General features: G+C 39.6%; 1 protein-coding gene across 2 annotated transcripts in view; it reads left to right on the plus strand.

The window, feature by feature from the left end:
- The window catches only part of LOC128385217 (ELKS/Rab6-interacting/CAST family member 1-like), a 123,862-nt gene that overhangs the window by 16,157 nt on the left and 90,211 nt on the right, over positions 1-17,494 (plus strand). For both annotated transcript variants that reach the window (XM_053344069.1, XM_053344070.1), the window contains exons 5-7: positions 13,696-13,952; positions 14,041-14,212; positions 17,338-17,412. In XM_053344069.1, the coding sequence (XP_053200044.1) occupies positions 13,696-13,952; positions 14,041-14,212; positions 17,338-17,412 (504 nt within the window). The remainder of the gene's footprint in view (positions 1-13,695; positions 13,953-14,040; positions 14,213-17,337; positions 17,413-17,494) is intronic.

Below are 17,494 nucleotides of genomic sequence, written 5' to 3' on the forward strand. Positions count from 1 at the left end.
TTTTCATCACAACTGATGTAAGTGCAGATATTTCATATTACATCAGTACACCACACAATTTGTGTTACCTAAGATACCAAAATGATAAGAGCCAAAGAAAGTAAGCATGTCCACGTCAGATGGGAGGCACCTCTAGCATCCCCACTGAGCTTTTAATCATTCTCTCTCTCTGTACTCCCAGTTGCTTCCTCTTGTTTCGCCTCCCACATCTACTAATTTTGTCTTACCACACCTGCTACTCATTGCCATCACACTCTCAAATGTCTTTCTCACTAGTCTGTCTTATTCTCTGTGTCAACATTTCACTCGCACTTCTCGGACTCCCTCTCTTTCACTGCCCCCCTCTCTTTTTCTTCTCTCTCCTCACTCTCCATCTGGGCCTGTGGAGCAGCCTTGCCACAGAACTTAAATCAATAGAGTGGACACACCCTGGTCTGGCCAAATCTATTGATCTGAATATGGCTGTCTGCTCTGTTCAGCCTAATACCGTGGTCAGTGTCGTCTGTCTTCTGTCACGTTGAGTGCGCTGCTTGCCTCGCCTCAGTTTCAGTTTCTGTGTGCAAGTGTGTGTGCGAGCGTGTGTGCGCACCCGATTCGTTCCACTTCTTTGATCACAGCAGGTTAGTACAATGTTTCACGCAGAAAGAAAGTCAAGCCCCGAAAACACAAAAAGGGGAGATGAAGGAATGTGTGGAATGCTACAGAAAAGCTTGACTTTCTGTCTTTGTTTTTGTCGTGATGTCTCTCTATTTATTTAGTTCTCATACATCAGTACATATCTTTTCTTTCTCTTGCCATTTCTCTCTATCGTAGTTTTTGTCAGTTAGATGAGCTCAAGCACAAGGCAAGCAGCATTCATGGCATTCATGAGTGTAACCTTGACATCTGGGGGTCAAAGCAGCATCACTGTTTCCATTACACCATATTCTCCTGAAAATGAATCCTTCCTGCTAAACAGTGAATCACGATTAATTGAACTTTTAACCTCGATTACGATTAATGAACGACTATCTCCACCCTTGATGAACAATGATGTATTTTTCACAGTTTCTTTTGTTTAGTATTTTCCACTGCTGCCCTCACAAATGAGTATCTTAAGGGAGTGAAAATAAAGATGTTTTAAGGAGTGACGCTGTGGTTAATGTCTAATTTACTTGATTTGAACTATGTGAAGATCATGGTTTGGGTTAAAATGATCACCGGAGACAAGTTTTAAATTCCTTAAAGATATGCAACCTTTACTGTCATGGCAACAGTGAACACCAAGATTAATTTACATGAGCAAGATTAAGTCGATTAGAGTTTCTAAATGTCAGTTTCGATTATTTTTCGATTAATTGCCCAGCCCTATGCTTAAATGACATGTTGCTACTACTCTTAACTTCTGTGTAAAATCTCTACAAAGTCATCACAACAAGAAACAATATGCATATTGAACTACAAGTCTGATCTAAACATCAAGTTTGTGAACAGTGCATGCTCTCTTGTGTCTCCTTGCTGCTCTATATGCTTTCTCCCTGCACTGAATCATACCAGCTGAACAATAACCACACTGTCTGTCTGTTTCTGGGGCTGCTAGATGCAATCTATCATCTACTGTACTCCAGGCGAGCTGTGTGACATCAGAGCTAGCATGCGTGTGAAAAAGCTAGAGTGCAAGAGAGAGAGAGAGAGTGAGAGAGAGAGGAGACAGAGCAAGTCCGTCTGAGTGTTTGAAAGAAAAAGGGGATTGTATGGTTACTTGTTGTTGTCAGCAGTCTCATACGTGTATTGTGTGTGTGTCTGTGTGTGTGTGTGTGTGTGTGTGTGTGAGTGTTTCTTTCTTCATGTCATTGTGTTTGGTTGCAGTTTGATGCATTTTGTAGGAGGAAGCAGTTGCCAGCTGTGTCTGTTTTTGTGTGTGTGTGTGTGTGTGTGTGTGTTTATTTGTTAGCTTGTTTGTGTGCATGTGTGAGAAAAAGAGACAGAAGTAGACAAAGAGAGAGTACCAGGGGGGTAAATCTGTGTCCTTGCGTGTTTGTTGGCAGGCTTACAGGACAATTGGGCTTTTTGTAGACACAAAGTGTGTGTGTGTGTGTGTGTCTGTGGAGGTGCAAGTTACATGGTTGCCTGCATGTTTATAATTATGTGTTTGTATTTACATGCATGCATTTTCCTATATGGACATGCATGCACAAGTAGCGTGGAGGACTGCTCTGCACCCTTCATTTCTATTTTGATCAAGTATGTGTGTTTTTGTTTGCTTCCAACAATTTGTGCTTGTTTTATGGAAATGAAAAAAAAAAAACTTGTTAGTGATATGATGTCAGATGTTGTGCGTGCGTGTGTGTACAGCCGCCAGTGGCTGTTGTACTTTAATGCTGCAGTGTTTTCATTCTCTTCAATTATTTAATGTAATACTCAAGGTGCAAGTTGGAAATAGAGGAGTGTGTGTCTGTGCTCGGGAGGGAGAAAGCATTTTTACTCAGTGATAATAAATTAAGCCTGAGTGTTTTTGGTGTGTTAGCAGGTTTCACAGACTGACACTGGTTCAGTAAGATTGTATCATCATAGTGGCAGAGAACAATTGGTCATTAGATTTAAAATGGCAAAATTGTTAAAACAATATATGTATATTGGTGTCAGCCTAGAGGTTCCTTTTGGTATGAGTGAATGAGTGAGTGAGTGTGTGAGTGAGTGAGTGTGTGTGTGAGTGTGTGAGTGTGTGAGTGAGTGAGTGAGTGAGTGAGTGAGTGAGTGAGTGAGTGAGTGAGTGAGTGTGTGAGTGTGTGAGTGAGTGAGTGAGTCCAGACAGGCAGGTAAACAAAGTGCCTGTTACATGGGCGGGACTTTGCCTTCAGCATAAAGTTAGCATGAGATGGAGAGATGAGTCAGAAAAGGAGAACTTTTCATCTCTTCTCTTTCATATTCTAGCATCCTTTTTTTGTCTTTTGTTGCTCAGAGCGACAAAGTTAGAGAATGGCAGGAGACACAGACTGGCATTTGAGTGTATTTTCCCCTTTGCAGTGGAAATGCTTAAACCATCTAAAACAAGTTAAATAATCAAAACCAAAGGCATATCTTCTTCTATCTTCTATCTTTCTAAGAGCACACTAAATAATGAATGAACTCCCACACTTCTAAAGTAAAGATGAAAGATACAGATATTTTACTATAAATGTACTCTAATGTACATCGGACAAGCTTGTGTGCTGACTTACTAAAGACTTAAAGTCATTGCTTAGCACTTAATGTTATTACACCTGGATTAGAACTTGAGCATCTTCCATTTCTAATTTCATTACTAAGAGCTGGCAATGAGCTTGTCCTCATGGGTTCAGATTAGTTTGAATCCAATACAGACAGACTGTGCCAGTTGTTTCCTGTGTGAGATTTCCATTTTACTGTACAGAAAAAGGAATGTTGCCAGCTAGAGTTTCTGTGCCAGCTGGCTACAAAAAATGCTTTGCCTGGCAACCTGTATACTGGCATAGGCCTAAGAAAGAGCATGAGTGGGTGGAGAAGAATGGATCAGCAAGATGGATGGAGATGTAAAGATGTGTAAAATGTGGAAAGAAAGATGGAGGAAATCAGGAAAGTGGATAAGGAGGATAGATCAAACTGGAAAGCTGGGGACGAGCGCCAGGAGGTGGAAGGAGAGATGAATGGATAGCACGGGGCAAATTGAGCAGGAAAAAAAGCAGATGAAATGCAGAGAAATGGAAAGACTGATGGATGCTGATGTGACAGGATTGGAATGGGTAAAGAAGAGGAGGGTGGATGGAAAGAAAGATATAATGGATTGACTTAAAGAGGGGAGGTAGGGATGAAGAAAGAAGAGATAGGGAGAAAAGGGGAAAATGTAGGAAAGGAAGAATGAATGAAAGGAAGAATTAATTGGTAATAATTTATATTTATTTTTCCTTTGCTGGTCTGGTCATTAGTCGAATGGGTTTGAGTTCAGTCAAACTAATGATTTCAATCTAAAATCATCCTTGTTTTTTTTTTTAAGTTACCCTGTATTAAACACATGGGGGGGGGGGGGGGGGGGATCTGTTTTATTACAGTTTTTTAGTAGTTTTGACCATCATTTCTATCACTTTTATAACATTTTACACGCCAGTCGTAACTGCTGAGATCCAGAAACACAGAAACAGCTTTACAAGATTTTCTAAACCACTTTAGCTGGACATGAAACTAGAAGTAAGTACACCCAAAATGTTAATAATAAGCCCTCATTGCACAGGAAATCTGTCTGTGCACAACAGTTTGGGTAATGATTTTACTGCCTGACATCATTTTCTCCCCCATGTACCCTAAGTTTGCTTAAAATCTGTAACTTCATTATCTGACTGCATCCTGTTGCCAAATCTTGCAAACTAACTTTACAATGATGAATAATAATCATTTGCTATTATTACTGCCCAGAATGACGTCCAACACTGTAGAAATAGTGGACTGTGGGAAGGTATGAATGTGAATGGGTTTGACTATGTGAATATGATAGAGGGTGGTTCTGGAAAAGACAGTATGCAGCCTCAGCAAAGGTTGGAAAAATCATTTTTCTCCAGTCTGGCTTTGATACATGATACAACCTCCTCTAAAATACAATGACGATCATCTTTCTGTCCAATTCTGCTTACCTAGTCCTCCTCCTTCTGCTGCCTGCAGTCTGCACCTCTTTCCCTGCACTGCTCATCAACCCATGACTCATTATTCCTCGTGTGTGTGTGTGTGTTTGCGTGTGTGTCCTCATGTCAGCATACCGTATTTGTGTGTAGTAGACATTGATGTGCATGTGTGTGACAGTCACTTTTAACAATTTTTCATGACCTAAAGGAGAAAAATCTTGAAAATGTGTTTATTTCATCGCAACTACTATCTCTGCATTCAAGTGTGTGTGTGTGTGTGTGTGTGTGTGTTGGGTGTGTTTTTGTATGTGTGTTTTTCACACATGAATGCTCATAAGTAACAGATGGTCCTAAAAACCTGTGTGTTTATTTAGTCAGGATGGAGAGATAGGTGAGAGAGAGAGAGAGAGAGAGAGAGGAAGAGAGAGAGAGGGGGAATAAAGTAAATACAGGGAATGATGGTGGGGAGAAATAGACAGATGGACGGAGGAAGGGAGAGAAGGATGGAGAGAAGTAAAGGGGGAGAGAGAGAGAGGGAACGAGGAATGGGCTAGATAGAGAATCTAACCGAGAAAAGGAGGAGGAGACTTCTCTACTCAGGAGCGTTATAAAACTTTAACTTCAATGCAGAGAGACGGAGAAATAGCACACTTTTCCTCTTTTTTTTAAATTCACAATGTCCACAGTGTTTGTTTTATTGTGGAAAAAAAAGAGATACGCAGCAAAGATTTGAAACTGAAAGGAAAGAGAGGGTCAGTTTTTTCCCCCTCTTTTCCTACAAGGCTGTGATTTTGTGCGTTTTTTTCCCCTCTCTCTCACTTTCTCTCTCTGTGTCTGTGTGTGGAGGCCTGCGGTAGCCATGGCTTTCCTTATAAGGAATGTGTTTGGGACGGGTTGGTGAGGAATGAACAGAATTACAGTACAGTCACTCCCCTTTTCTTCTCTTGCTTTTCTTTTTTTTTCTTCCTAACTCTGCTCATAAAATATCTATCTATATATCTATCTATGTGTCTCTGTTCCAAAGAGCTTCAAATCATGATATGTGCTCATGTTAAATAAATGTGACAGCAGCAATTGGCTGTTTTGCTGATGTTAAACTCTTCTCTTCTTCTTTTCTTCTTTTACTCTTCTCTTCCTTTTCTTCTTCTTCTTCTATAGCTTCTCTTTAAACCCACCACTGACCTTGATGTTGCATCTCAAAGTGACTGATTAGGGTCAACGCCTTTTCTCCTTTTCTTACTCTCCCCTCTTGGCAGTTTTTAATAATTCCTTTCCACATTTAGTCTTTTGCCTCTTTCTCCCTTTCAACCATACTTATTCTTGTCTTCCCCCCTTTGTTTGTGTAAATATGTACATTTCTGATACGTTTCTATTTTCTTCCATCAGCTTGCTCCCCTTTTAGAAAATGAGGGATTTTTTGTGTTCTTTATTTCATTTTTTTTCCTCCTCTTCATTATTTTCTTCATCCTACACCTTCATCCTCACAGAAAGAAGAGAGAGCACGTTAATCTGCCTGTTGTCTGATGCCTGAGTGGGCGATGCTTTCAAACTGCTCACGGTCATTACACACACGCACGCACACACACACACACCAACAGTATGACCACTGCCTCCAACATTATGTTGTCTGCTGCAAACGTGTGTATCTCTGCGTGTGGGCATTATCGTGGTTGTGTGTTAGTCCATCAAAGTGTGTGTATGTGTGTCACAGCGTGTGTGTGTTTGTCAGGAGGGAAGCGTGACTCACCCGGCGAGCGCAGAATAAGCGAGGGATGAGATGGAGGAATAATAACGGAGGGATGGTTAATATTGAACGACAGATGAGCGGTGGCTCGAGGGAGGGATGACGAGGGGATGGAAAAATTGTCACCATATTCACAAACGGATTCTCTTCTCTTCTCTTCTCTTCTCTTCTCTTCTCTTCTCTTCTCTTCTCTTCTCTTCTCTTCTCTTCTCTTCTCTTCTCTCATTATGCATAGGAATTATGTAGATTCCTCATTAGGTTACATATTGTATCATTATTTTGTTGTCCTATAGCATTAATTGCATTCATTTTTTTTGTCCTCGTAGTTGTATTTATTTTTCTGTCATTGCAACCTAAATTGAATTGACCACATTTAGTCATGGTCTCCAGTCCTTACTTTATTTAGGAATTATACAGCAATTATATGGGAGCTTTCACAATAACACATCCAGCAACTGATCTTATTACTACTGTAATCATTTAAAAAGATCCCCTCCAAATGTACTTTCAGTCTAAGTGATGGGGACAAAAGTCCCGGTCTTGATTTGAGTCTTTCTTTGAAGATAATATGAAGCTTCAGACGTCTAGTCAAATAAAGTGGTTACAATTATTTTAGTTTAAAAAATTCCAATTTCCTGTTCAGCTGCAGTGTAAGGATAATAAAAAAGAGGGAATCTGGCACTAAAAAGACAGTAACTCTGGAAGATCTGACTAATTTGGACAACTTAAGCCTTACATTAATAATAAATCATAGAAATACTTTTAATTTGTACTGCACATTTCATTTGCAGTGAATCGCAAAGTGCATTTAGCTTCAGACAAACTTTTAATTTCTTGAACAGGAGGCTTGTGGATTTTGTCTCCCATCACTTACATTGAAAGTGTATTATGATGGTGTCTCTTAATGGCCAGTATGAACAGGAGGAATGATCACAGTAAAACAAAAAACATGTGTTAATGTTCATTTGGGAACCAACCTGACTATTTATTATTAGGACAGATTTGACTAATTGTGGACCTATCCATTACATTTCATCCATTTCAGATGCTTCTACCAGTTCTGTAGTCATAGTACAAATCCAAAGTGTGTTGCTTAAAAGTTCAAGAGGTGGAAAGAATGTGGTTTACTGGTGTTTTAATGCAATCATTGGTTATTTGATTCCTGAGGGTACTTTTATTTCTTATGTCAGCTAAATTGAAAACACTGATGATGGTTGCCACCAGTCTGCAGTAGAAAAAACTCCTGCACACTATCTCACTGTCTGAGCTTGCAGAGGAGATTTATTAGGTTAGGTTTACGTTACCTTCATCAGGTTATTTGGCGACGGTAACCACCATATTGCCACATTGGTGGATTCTACACATAGAATTTGCAGCCAAACATTAATTTGGAGGAGTGAAATGGCTACCATCTCTCATATAGTCATTTTGGTTGGCACTGCTCCGGTGTGTATGCTGTATGTAAATTTGTTAGAAGCAACCTCAGTTGTACCTTGCAGGTGTTCCACAATATTTTCAAATGTTTCTACTCATTTTTACCAAATAAATATTGAGACAGTTCAATCAGAGCGACAAATTGTGGGATCAAGATCATTTCCCAGCTTCCACTTGTTTACACCAGCTTGATAAATGTATCTGTCCCTGTCTTAGACATCAGATGGATAGAGTTGTCATCTTGATTTATCTTATTGTTGATGTGTTTGTCACATTCATACACAGTTTAGATTTGTGTCTCTTTTTTTCTATTTTATCATTTGTGAGTGCAAATAAACAGACTATCACACTATGGTGTAAATCCAGTGATGAGCAGTATGAAAGTAAACTGGAAATAATAATGATAATAAGCATTTGAAGGTAACATGGATTTCTTGTCAGATTTAATTTTTTATTTTCAGTTGTATGACTTACATTGCACATTGTGACTGTGCTCACAGTGTGTACATGTGTGTGCATGCTTGTGGACTCACATTTTCATGTCTGTCTCTGCTCTGAGTAGTGACTGACCCTCTCAGTCTCCTGTGGAATCAGGAAGTGGCTGACAGGGTCAAAGGTGAAGGTGCCAAAGATGACTCAGCAGAAACTGAGAAGAAAAACACAAGTTGTATTCTGAACCTCGCTCTGTCTCTCTCTCTCTTTCTCTCCTCCTCTTCTTATCCTACCCTTTATTTCTGCCGGACACATAATGAACTGACAGACCGGCTGTTTTCTCCTTTTTCTCACTTCGGCCTCCTTATCTCCTTTCTGTTTTTGTTTCCTTCTACTTGCTTCCGTTTATTTTTTACCCTCTCTTTTCTCTCTCTCTCTCTCTCTCTCTCTAGTGGTCTGGCATTTTTCAGCTCTACATTCCAGCTTTCTCTGTGTGTGTGTGTGTGTGTGTGTGTGTGTGTGTGTGTGTGTGTGTGTGTGTGTGTGTGTGTGTGTGTGTGTGTGTGTGTGTGTGTGTGTGTGTGTGTGTGTGTGTGTGTGTTGGAGGGGAGTTCTGGCACACCAATGTATGTGTACACACTCCATTTCCATTTGAATTCTTTGTATGTAACCTTTTGAAGTTATGTGTGTGTATGTTCATACAGTATTTGCTTGACTTCATGCAGAAGCACACTGATTTGCATTTCTGACTGTTGAGGCTTTGTGGGTGTATGTGCGTGCGTTTGTGTGTGTGTGCGCATTTATTCCAACTCTGACATACTTTTGGCTGCTCAATATGAACGTGTGTGATTATGCTTGTTTGCCTGACTGATTCTGATATATGACCATGCAAGCGTGTGCATTTCTTTCATGCGTAAATACTGTAACATATTAAATTATCTGTATACTATGTACAGGATATTGCAATATTATTACTGTAATGAGCATGGATGTGTTGTGCAGCTGTGCTTTTCTCAGTTTATACAGTTTGTATTTATAACAGAGGCAGCAACTGATTTATTTCATTATCAATAAATCAACATATTCTGTTCACTCAGTCTATCATGTTTTAGAGCCCAGTGGGGATTACAAATACTGATTTTATCTAAACAACAGTAAACAGTAAAAAGAAAAACACCCAAAGGATTAAGTTTCTAATGATATGACACAATGAAAAGCTGTAAATCTTCATACTGAAATCATTGGAATCTACAATGATTTGCATTTTTATTATCCGTCCTGGCAACAGCCGTGTCCAGAGGCATTATGTTTTTGAGTTGACCATCTGTTCATCCCATTCTCCTGAACATGATATCTAAGGAACGCCTTGAGGGAATACCTTCAAATTTGGCACAAACATCCAGTTTGACTTTAGGATGAACTGATTAGAATTTGATAGTCAAAGGTCAAATTTACTGTGACCTCACAAAACATGTTTTTGGACATAACTCAAGAATTAATTTTGCTAATTATGACAAAGTTTCACACAAATGTCTAATAGGATAAAATAGTGAAGCAATGACATTTTATATCCAAAAGGTCAAAGGTCAGCTTCACTGAGACATCATAATGTACTGCAAAAACACTTTTCTGGCCATAATTCAACACTGAAACTCAGGAAGAGAGGGGGATACTGTGACCATAGCTCACATTTGGTTGGATACTGAATTGGTAACACTAATCTTGGTTGCCCACCTTGAAACTGTGGGGATTGTATAGATCTTCTGTGAAGCATCCATGTTTTCAAATGTGTAGCTTCTTGGCAGCAACATCCACATCTGAAGCATTGTTTACTGTCATGGCTGGTTTGTAGCTCAGAACGGGGGAAGATCTAGGGCTGAAATACTGGAGAGTTGATGAGCTGATTGAAAAAAAGTGCTGGATGAGCTATGGTACATTGTACATTGTATGTTCATTCATCAGCAACCTAAATCACATCATAGTCACTGTAGTAGGAAGCAGTTTGCCACATATGGATTTTTTGGTTGCCATACACTTGGTCTAGTAAGGAACTACTGTTATGAGATGCTGTTGAAAGCCACATCTTTCCCTTATTTTCTGGTTGAGTGCAGTAAGGAGGACAACATTAAAGTCTCCAACAGTTATTGATGGCTCGCCAGTTGCAATAATTACGATATAGGATACAGGATATAAGATATAGTGCAACTATGGCTACTATGGTACAATAATATTACATAGATTATCAATGTAATATATTATGGTTTAAGTACAAGTATAGTATAATATATAACAAATAATCAGTATAATATAACATATAACAGAAGATGTCAAAATATGTCAATATAAAATAAACATTTTTCCCAAAAAATTTGTCTAACCCTAAGTATGCCATGGAATTAGGTCCTCATAGTCTGTGGTCTTCACTGCTGTTCACAGTCTGATGTCAGTGGGCACAAATGAGCGCCTGAAGCACCTAGTTTTACACCTGGGTGAGATGATCTGATGGCTGCCCATCTGCCACAACTCATTGTGGAGAAGGTGACAGGAGTTATCTAAGATGGTGCTCATCTTGTCCTTTATTCTTCTCTCTGCAACGAGCTGCCAATCTGTCACAGCTCATTGTGGAGAGGGTGAGAAGGGTTATCTAAGATGACTTTGATCTTGCCCCTCGTCCTCTTTTTAACCATGCCTCCACACTGTCCACTTCCAACCTGATCACTTAGCTGGCCTTCCTCAACAACCTTCTTTGCAGCGTATCCCGGCGGAAAACAGACTGCTGGCTGCTACAGACTAACAGATCTGAGTCTCCTCAGGAAGAACAGTCTGTCCTGTCCCTTGCTGAAGAGGGCATAGATCCAGTTTTTTTTTCTTCACTGATTTGGACCCCAGGTACTTGCGTGAGTCCCCCCTCTTCACTTCCTCTCCTTGGATAACAACCAGGACAGGGGGCCTCCTGTTCCTCTGGTAGTCCATCACAAGCTCCTTGGTGTTGCTAACATTGAGCTTCAAGTGATTATTGTTGCACCATCGAACAAAGATCTGTTAAAATCATCTTAAATTGAGGTGTGTTTCTCACTCCAAATGATTAATTGGAATCATACAGTCAGTATATTGGAAACTTCCATTTTGCTAAAAAATACACTTAAAACTTTTTATTAAATTCTTTCAAAGTCTTCACTATAAATATTATACAAGTCTGGACAGACATGGATATAAACTGAAACTTGATTGGTTGGCGGAGGCATACAACTGTGAGGATGTATTTCTAGTTATTATAAATAGTTGTCAGTGTTCTGTTGATTGGTGTGTATACTGTATTAAGCAGTGTTTTGGCACAATTGAAAACACAGGAGATTGTGGTAAATTCTTGTTTATTGTCATCATATGGGTGGGTCAGAGAATAAATGTTAGCATGCCTGAGGGAGGAATCATAGTTAGCAGAGACGGATTAAACCAGAGAGGGAATATTTACTGTGAGAGAGGAAAAGGATGCATTGTGCATGCTGTGTGTCTCGGTCTGTCAGGGGAGTCCTAGAAATGTCAGCCGTGTGTGTGTGTGTGTGTGTGTGTGTGTGTCTGTGTCTGTGTCTGTGTGTGTGTGCGCATTTATTGCAACTCTGACATACTTTTGGATGCTTGGTACCCAAGATAAGATGATCAATATTCTGTCTTAACAGAAATACAGAAATTAACAGATCTGAACAAGACAAAGCAGGAGGCACACACACACACACGCACACGCACACAAGCATGCACGCACACACACACATCTTACAGTAACTCACATTGTCTTGTTTGCAACACAAAGCAAAGCTATCATAAAAGACAGTTGCATCCATATTATGTAATTATGCTTCATCCAGTTTCTTTTAGTCTGTTCATGTGAACATACTATACAGTGTATTTGTGATCTGCTGCTTTCACCTTTTTCTTTCTTCCTTAATATCCAAGAATTGTTTTTCTTTGTCTTCCCAGTCATCTGTCTCTTTCCATTTTCCCTTTAATCTTGTTCTTTCCCTCGTTAGTGTCGATTAATGATTGCTGCAGGGTAGTGATAGCATCTCTGCTGGTTTCTAACCTCTTAGCTTTCTTTTTCATCTCCAGTTTACTCCTCTTTTTTTTTACTCATTCATTTTTTGGATTGTTCTGATCTCTGTAAATACTCCATGACTCTTGTGATGACCTGGCTGTTGTTCAGGTTATGTGTGACACATTTAAAAAAAGCCTGAGGACATCATAGTGACATCACATACACACACACACACACACACACACACACACACACACATACATTATAAACCCTTCCTTTGTTTGACTCAGGGGTGGTCATGCCACATCCTCTTAAGCCTTTATGGTAGTGAAACTAACCTGCCAACACACTTGTATAACACACTTACAAAGATGACATATGTCAATTGCTTATTCGCTGCTTTAACTCAGTTTTAATCTATTTTGTGTCTTGATCCAAATACTAATCAATCAAATCCAATCTGACACAATACAAGTACTGTGTGTTTCTTATGGATGTAAAATCTGTATATTAACTACATGGACCATGCTAGCAGCCCCACATGACTACTGTATGTCAAAGAAAGTGCAAACACTGATTTTATATTGACAAGTACAAAGAAATGTCATATCTATTATCCTGATCAGTTTAATAAGGTCAGCCAATACCAATCTTGTTCATCAGATTGGAGCATCCCTAGTAAACATTCTAGACACCAGATCTCCAAAAAAAAGTAAAACATTCACAAAAATAAAGGAGCACTTGCTTTTAAGCCTTTGAACAAAAATATGCAGTATAGGCTTCTACCCTCCCCTATCTTTTATTCAGTCATCTATCTATCCATCCTTCAATTTTTAAATTGCTTATTTTTGATTTAAGGTCACAGTGGCAATAGGGTGAGCATACTAATCCAAAGGTCATTTTCCATAGCAACTTCCCTAAGCTCCTCCTGGTGATTCCCTAGTGCTTAAGAATTACACTACATTCATTAATAATTCACATTAATATCCACTCTATGTTTGACTGGGGAACCTGAAAGCTCCAATATAAGTTAATGCTTAAGAATACAAAAATCAAAATGAGGATTGTTGTCCAAGGTAATTAACCTCATTTAATTTCAGTGTCATGGATATTGTGTTATATTGTCAATGCTCAGTATTTTAAACCCTCACATGACCATGCATTCAACTGTTTTCTGAATATGGTACAATCATTAATGGTCGTCAGAGCACTAATTGTAATAACCTTTCACCTTGTGCCATAATCATGTCAAATTTTAGTTAAAAGTTAATGAGCACTAAACTTTGTGTAACCATGTCAGACCTATGTGGTTGATTTATAGTTATGTTGTGCAGTGGAACAATAATAATCTAATAAGAAGAAGAATCGGATCACTTCATTCACACACTCCTGTTCATCTTGTACATTTAGACCTCTAAAATGACCTTTTTTCTCTCTCCCACCAGCATCTTCAGTGCACAATCCAGGCTTTACAAGATGAGCTCCGAATCCAACGTGATCTCAACCAGCTCTTCCAGTCCGATTACTCAGACTCCGGTCGTTTCGGAAACCAGGCCATATCTCCACAGGAAATGACAGAGGAGAACTTCCTGCGTCTCCATGGCGAATATGAGCGGCAGATCAAAGAGCTCTTCCTCCTGAGGAAGACTGTGGAAGAAATGGAGCTGAGGATCGATACACAGAAACACACTCTAACTGCCAGGTAAATTTGTCACTTTTTTTGTCTGCAGTTTTAGACTTCCAGCATTTGAAATTTAACATTAAATCTATTCCTCTATCTTTTCCAACAGGGATGAATCCATTAAGAAGTTACTGGAAATGTTGCAGAGTAAAGGCCTGTCGTCACGGGCAACTGAGGAGGACCATGAGCGAACAAGGCGACTGGCTGATGCTGAGATGACCATCCACCAACTGGAGGGCTTGCTGGAGCAAAAAGACAAGGAGATGCTACAACTCAGAGAGGTGTGTGTGTGTGTGTGTGGCGAAGGAAAAACAAAAGTGTATTCATGCATTCCCGTGTGTGTGTGTGTGTGTGTGTGTGTGTGTGTGTGTGTGTGTGTGTGTCAGTGTGTTTGTGTGTGTACAGCCAGGAGTTCATGTGTGCAAATCAAACCATGTCGTATCTAGGCAGGGCCCTTGGCTGCATCCACTCATGGGTCATAATTCACTTTTTATACAAAACAGACACATCCACACACAAACACAGAGGAATGCACACTTTATCCTATTTTTACCACTCTTTGCTTGTTTTGTGTTTTTCTAAAATCTCCCACAGCTTTTTTACAGTGTTTGTTTTCTGTAATACAACAGCTCCCTCTTGTGGTAAAATGTTCAAAGTGTACAAAATATTTCAGAATAAAGGTAAGATGACTTTGATACATCACTTATGAATACATTTGTTTTCATAAGCAGTAAGTCACATTTGTTTAATATTTGTCATACAACACTCAACAGTTACTGAAATGTTTATCAGTAGTTGATAGAATGAAAACACTAATATATTACACGTCTATATTTCTCAGTGTGGAGACTGGCAGTCTGCTTCTGACTACTTGATTTTAATAGGCAAATAAAATACAACATTACATATGTGATAGCTTATAGCAAATCATATAGTTCTCCTGTAATGAGCCACCTGGTTGACGGCTGTTTCACTTACACTGAAAACAGACACACAACACAAGTGACACATGTGTCGTAGGCTGTAAATGACTGAGAAACACAGTGAGCTGACAAAACGATGATTTTGCCCTGAAAACATAATTTGAAGATGCAGTCCCTCTAAACTATGACTACATCTCTAACATACTTTCAGGCCCATGTTGCTTCACATTGCATCAGTTGGCTGGACAGAGTTTCTGTGTTTTGACAGTATTTCACAACAGACATTGTTAATTGCAATACAGAAAACGCCACAGGGAAACTGGGATAAGATTATGTAATATCTGAAGAACAGCATCCCTATGGGTTGTCTGTGGAGCATTTGTCTTGTGGACTTCCTCCTGAACTGCTGACATTTTCTTTTTTCAACTTAATTATCTATCTCAATAATTAACAGACCAGTTGTTACAGCTTCCAACACCTGAGAAGAAAGCAACATTTTGAAAATGTTTCAGAAATGTACAAAGAAAAGTGAGAAAGGCTATAAGGATTTGAATCACTGAAATTTATACAAATTTATAGCAGTTCAATATTTGACTATTCAAACTTTGTATCTATCTATTAATGGTGTTTCCCCTATATTTGACAGTTCACAATTCAAGTGTCCTAAAATATGTAAATTCAGTGAGTCATTTTTAGGTCTAAAAGTTCAAGTCAAAAAAATGACATTTCCCAAATTGCATTAGTTAATTTGACACCAAAATTCAGATGATGGCAAGCCAATCAGACCTCTGTCCAACCAGGTTATGTTCTGTCAGTCACATGACTCAGGAAAGCAAAGATGAGATGAGCGATTTGAGACAATTTTCTATCTCAATTTATGAACCTGGGAAAAAAATGTTTTATAAATAACAAAATTTGAAATGATCTACTGGAAATTTCAAATACATAAATTCACCAGGATGTTTTTCAAAACTATAAATGTAAATACTAGATATTTACATTAGAATATCTAGTATTCAGCAATGATTAAACTTCATCATTAAACAAACAAATTCAGTTATACAATACATTTCTAATAGTCTTTATTTGCTTCTGTACTTTTTAAATTGCTTTTTAAATGACCTGTAACACCTTGTAACAAGAAATCATCTTAAGGTTCTGTGAGTGTGTTTGAATAAGTGTGTGTGTGTGTGTGTGTGTGGTGTGTGTGTGTTCATGAGTATTCAAAGTATTCATACCAGCGCCTCTAGCCACGGCACCCTCCCATCTCTTTCACATATGTGTGTTTGTGAGCTGCCTGGCTCATGCATTAGCAGTCTTTGTTCGCCTCTAAGTGTGTTTCCTCCAAAGAAAAGCACTGATGCATACACTGCTACATCCTCCCCTTTGCTTTTGTCCCCTCCCTCTCTCCTTCTCTTTCTCTGTCCTTCCTTTATCTTTTTATGCCTCTCCATCTATGACTTACACTCCCCCCTTCGTTCTCTCCCCGTTCGCTCTCACTTCATTTGACTTGTGAGTTTTGATGTGGCAACAACAGCCAGAGAGAAAGGATTTCATTGCATTTAGTATAGGTCAAATCTTCACTTTTAAGAATTTTAGGAAAACAAATGCAGGAGAGTAACAGAGACCCTGTAGTAGTGATGTATGTAGTTTAGATCCTATTTTGTGGTAGGTTACTGTGCATTCTTGTAGAAGATCAAAGCTGGAATCTTGGAGCCTGGAGTAGTTTGATTTTTAAGCAATTGGAGCAACAAGACTGGATTTCTTGTTTTAAATTGAATCATTTGTTTTCATTTGTACTTTTAAACTGTTTAAGTTTTCATTTGAATCTCAAGGTTTTGAAGCTGGGAGCTAATTCATTGAATTAACATTGTTTCAGGCTGTCAGATTTGATCAGTTGCATTTGAGTCAGTAACAGTGTCAGCTTAGTTAGCAGTGTTTCCAGGATGTGGGATGGACGGATCGACCCAAGGAGGCTAAAAGCCAGCGCCTTGGCGAGAGGGAAGCATCTCCATCCTGCCTCCCCCTCCGTCCCTATCTCTCCTTCCTTCCCTGCCTCTCGTTCCATCCCTATCCCGCCGCCTTTCCATGTGTCTCCCCCCTTCAACCCTTTTCCTCCCTTTCCCATCTCCCCCTCTCGCCATCCCCCTCTCCGTTCTTCTCCCTCCTTCCCAGTCCCTTCCCCTCCTTGCCATCGCCACAGTATCCATCCTGTCATCTTTCCCTCCTCCTGTCCTTCACACAATCCCTCTTTTGTGGTCGCCCCATCGGTCCATCCTTCCTTCCAGCACTCACCGTCCTTCCCTGCTCCCTCTCCACGGCCTACACCCACCGTCCAGCCCTCCTTCCATCCCTATCCTTCAGTTGCTGTCGCCTCCTCTCCTGGGCCACGACCTTCTCCCCCCTCACTGCATCCCTCTCGTCATCCTTCTGTTCCTCTCTCTCTGTCATCTGGTGACCCTCGTGGTGTGTGTGTCTCTCAGGAGCTACACAGGAGATACGAAGCAGCTCCGGAATCAACCAAGACTAAGGCCCTGCAGACAGTCATCGAAATGAAGGTAAAAGAATTGCTGTTGATTTCATTTGAATGTGTTTGTGCTGTATATCAACACTGGCATCACTTCTTTCTTTAGTATACTA

Source organism: Scomber japonicus, chromosome 23, assembly GCF_027409825.1.
Source record: "Scomber japonicus isolate fScoJap1 chromosome 23, fScoJap1.pri, whole genome shotgun sequence".
Lineage (NCBI taxonomy): Eukaryota > Metazoa > Chordata > Actinopteri > Scombriformes > Scombridae > Scomber > Scomber japonicus.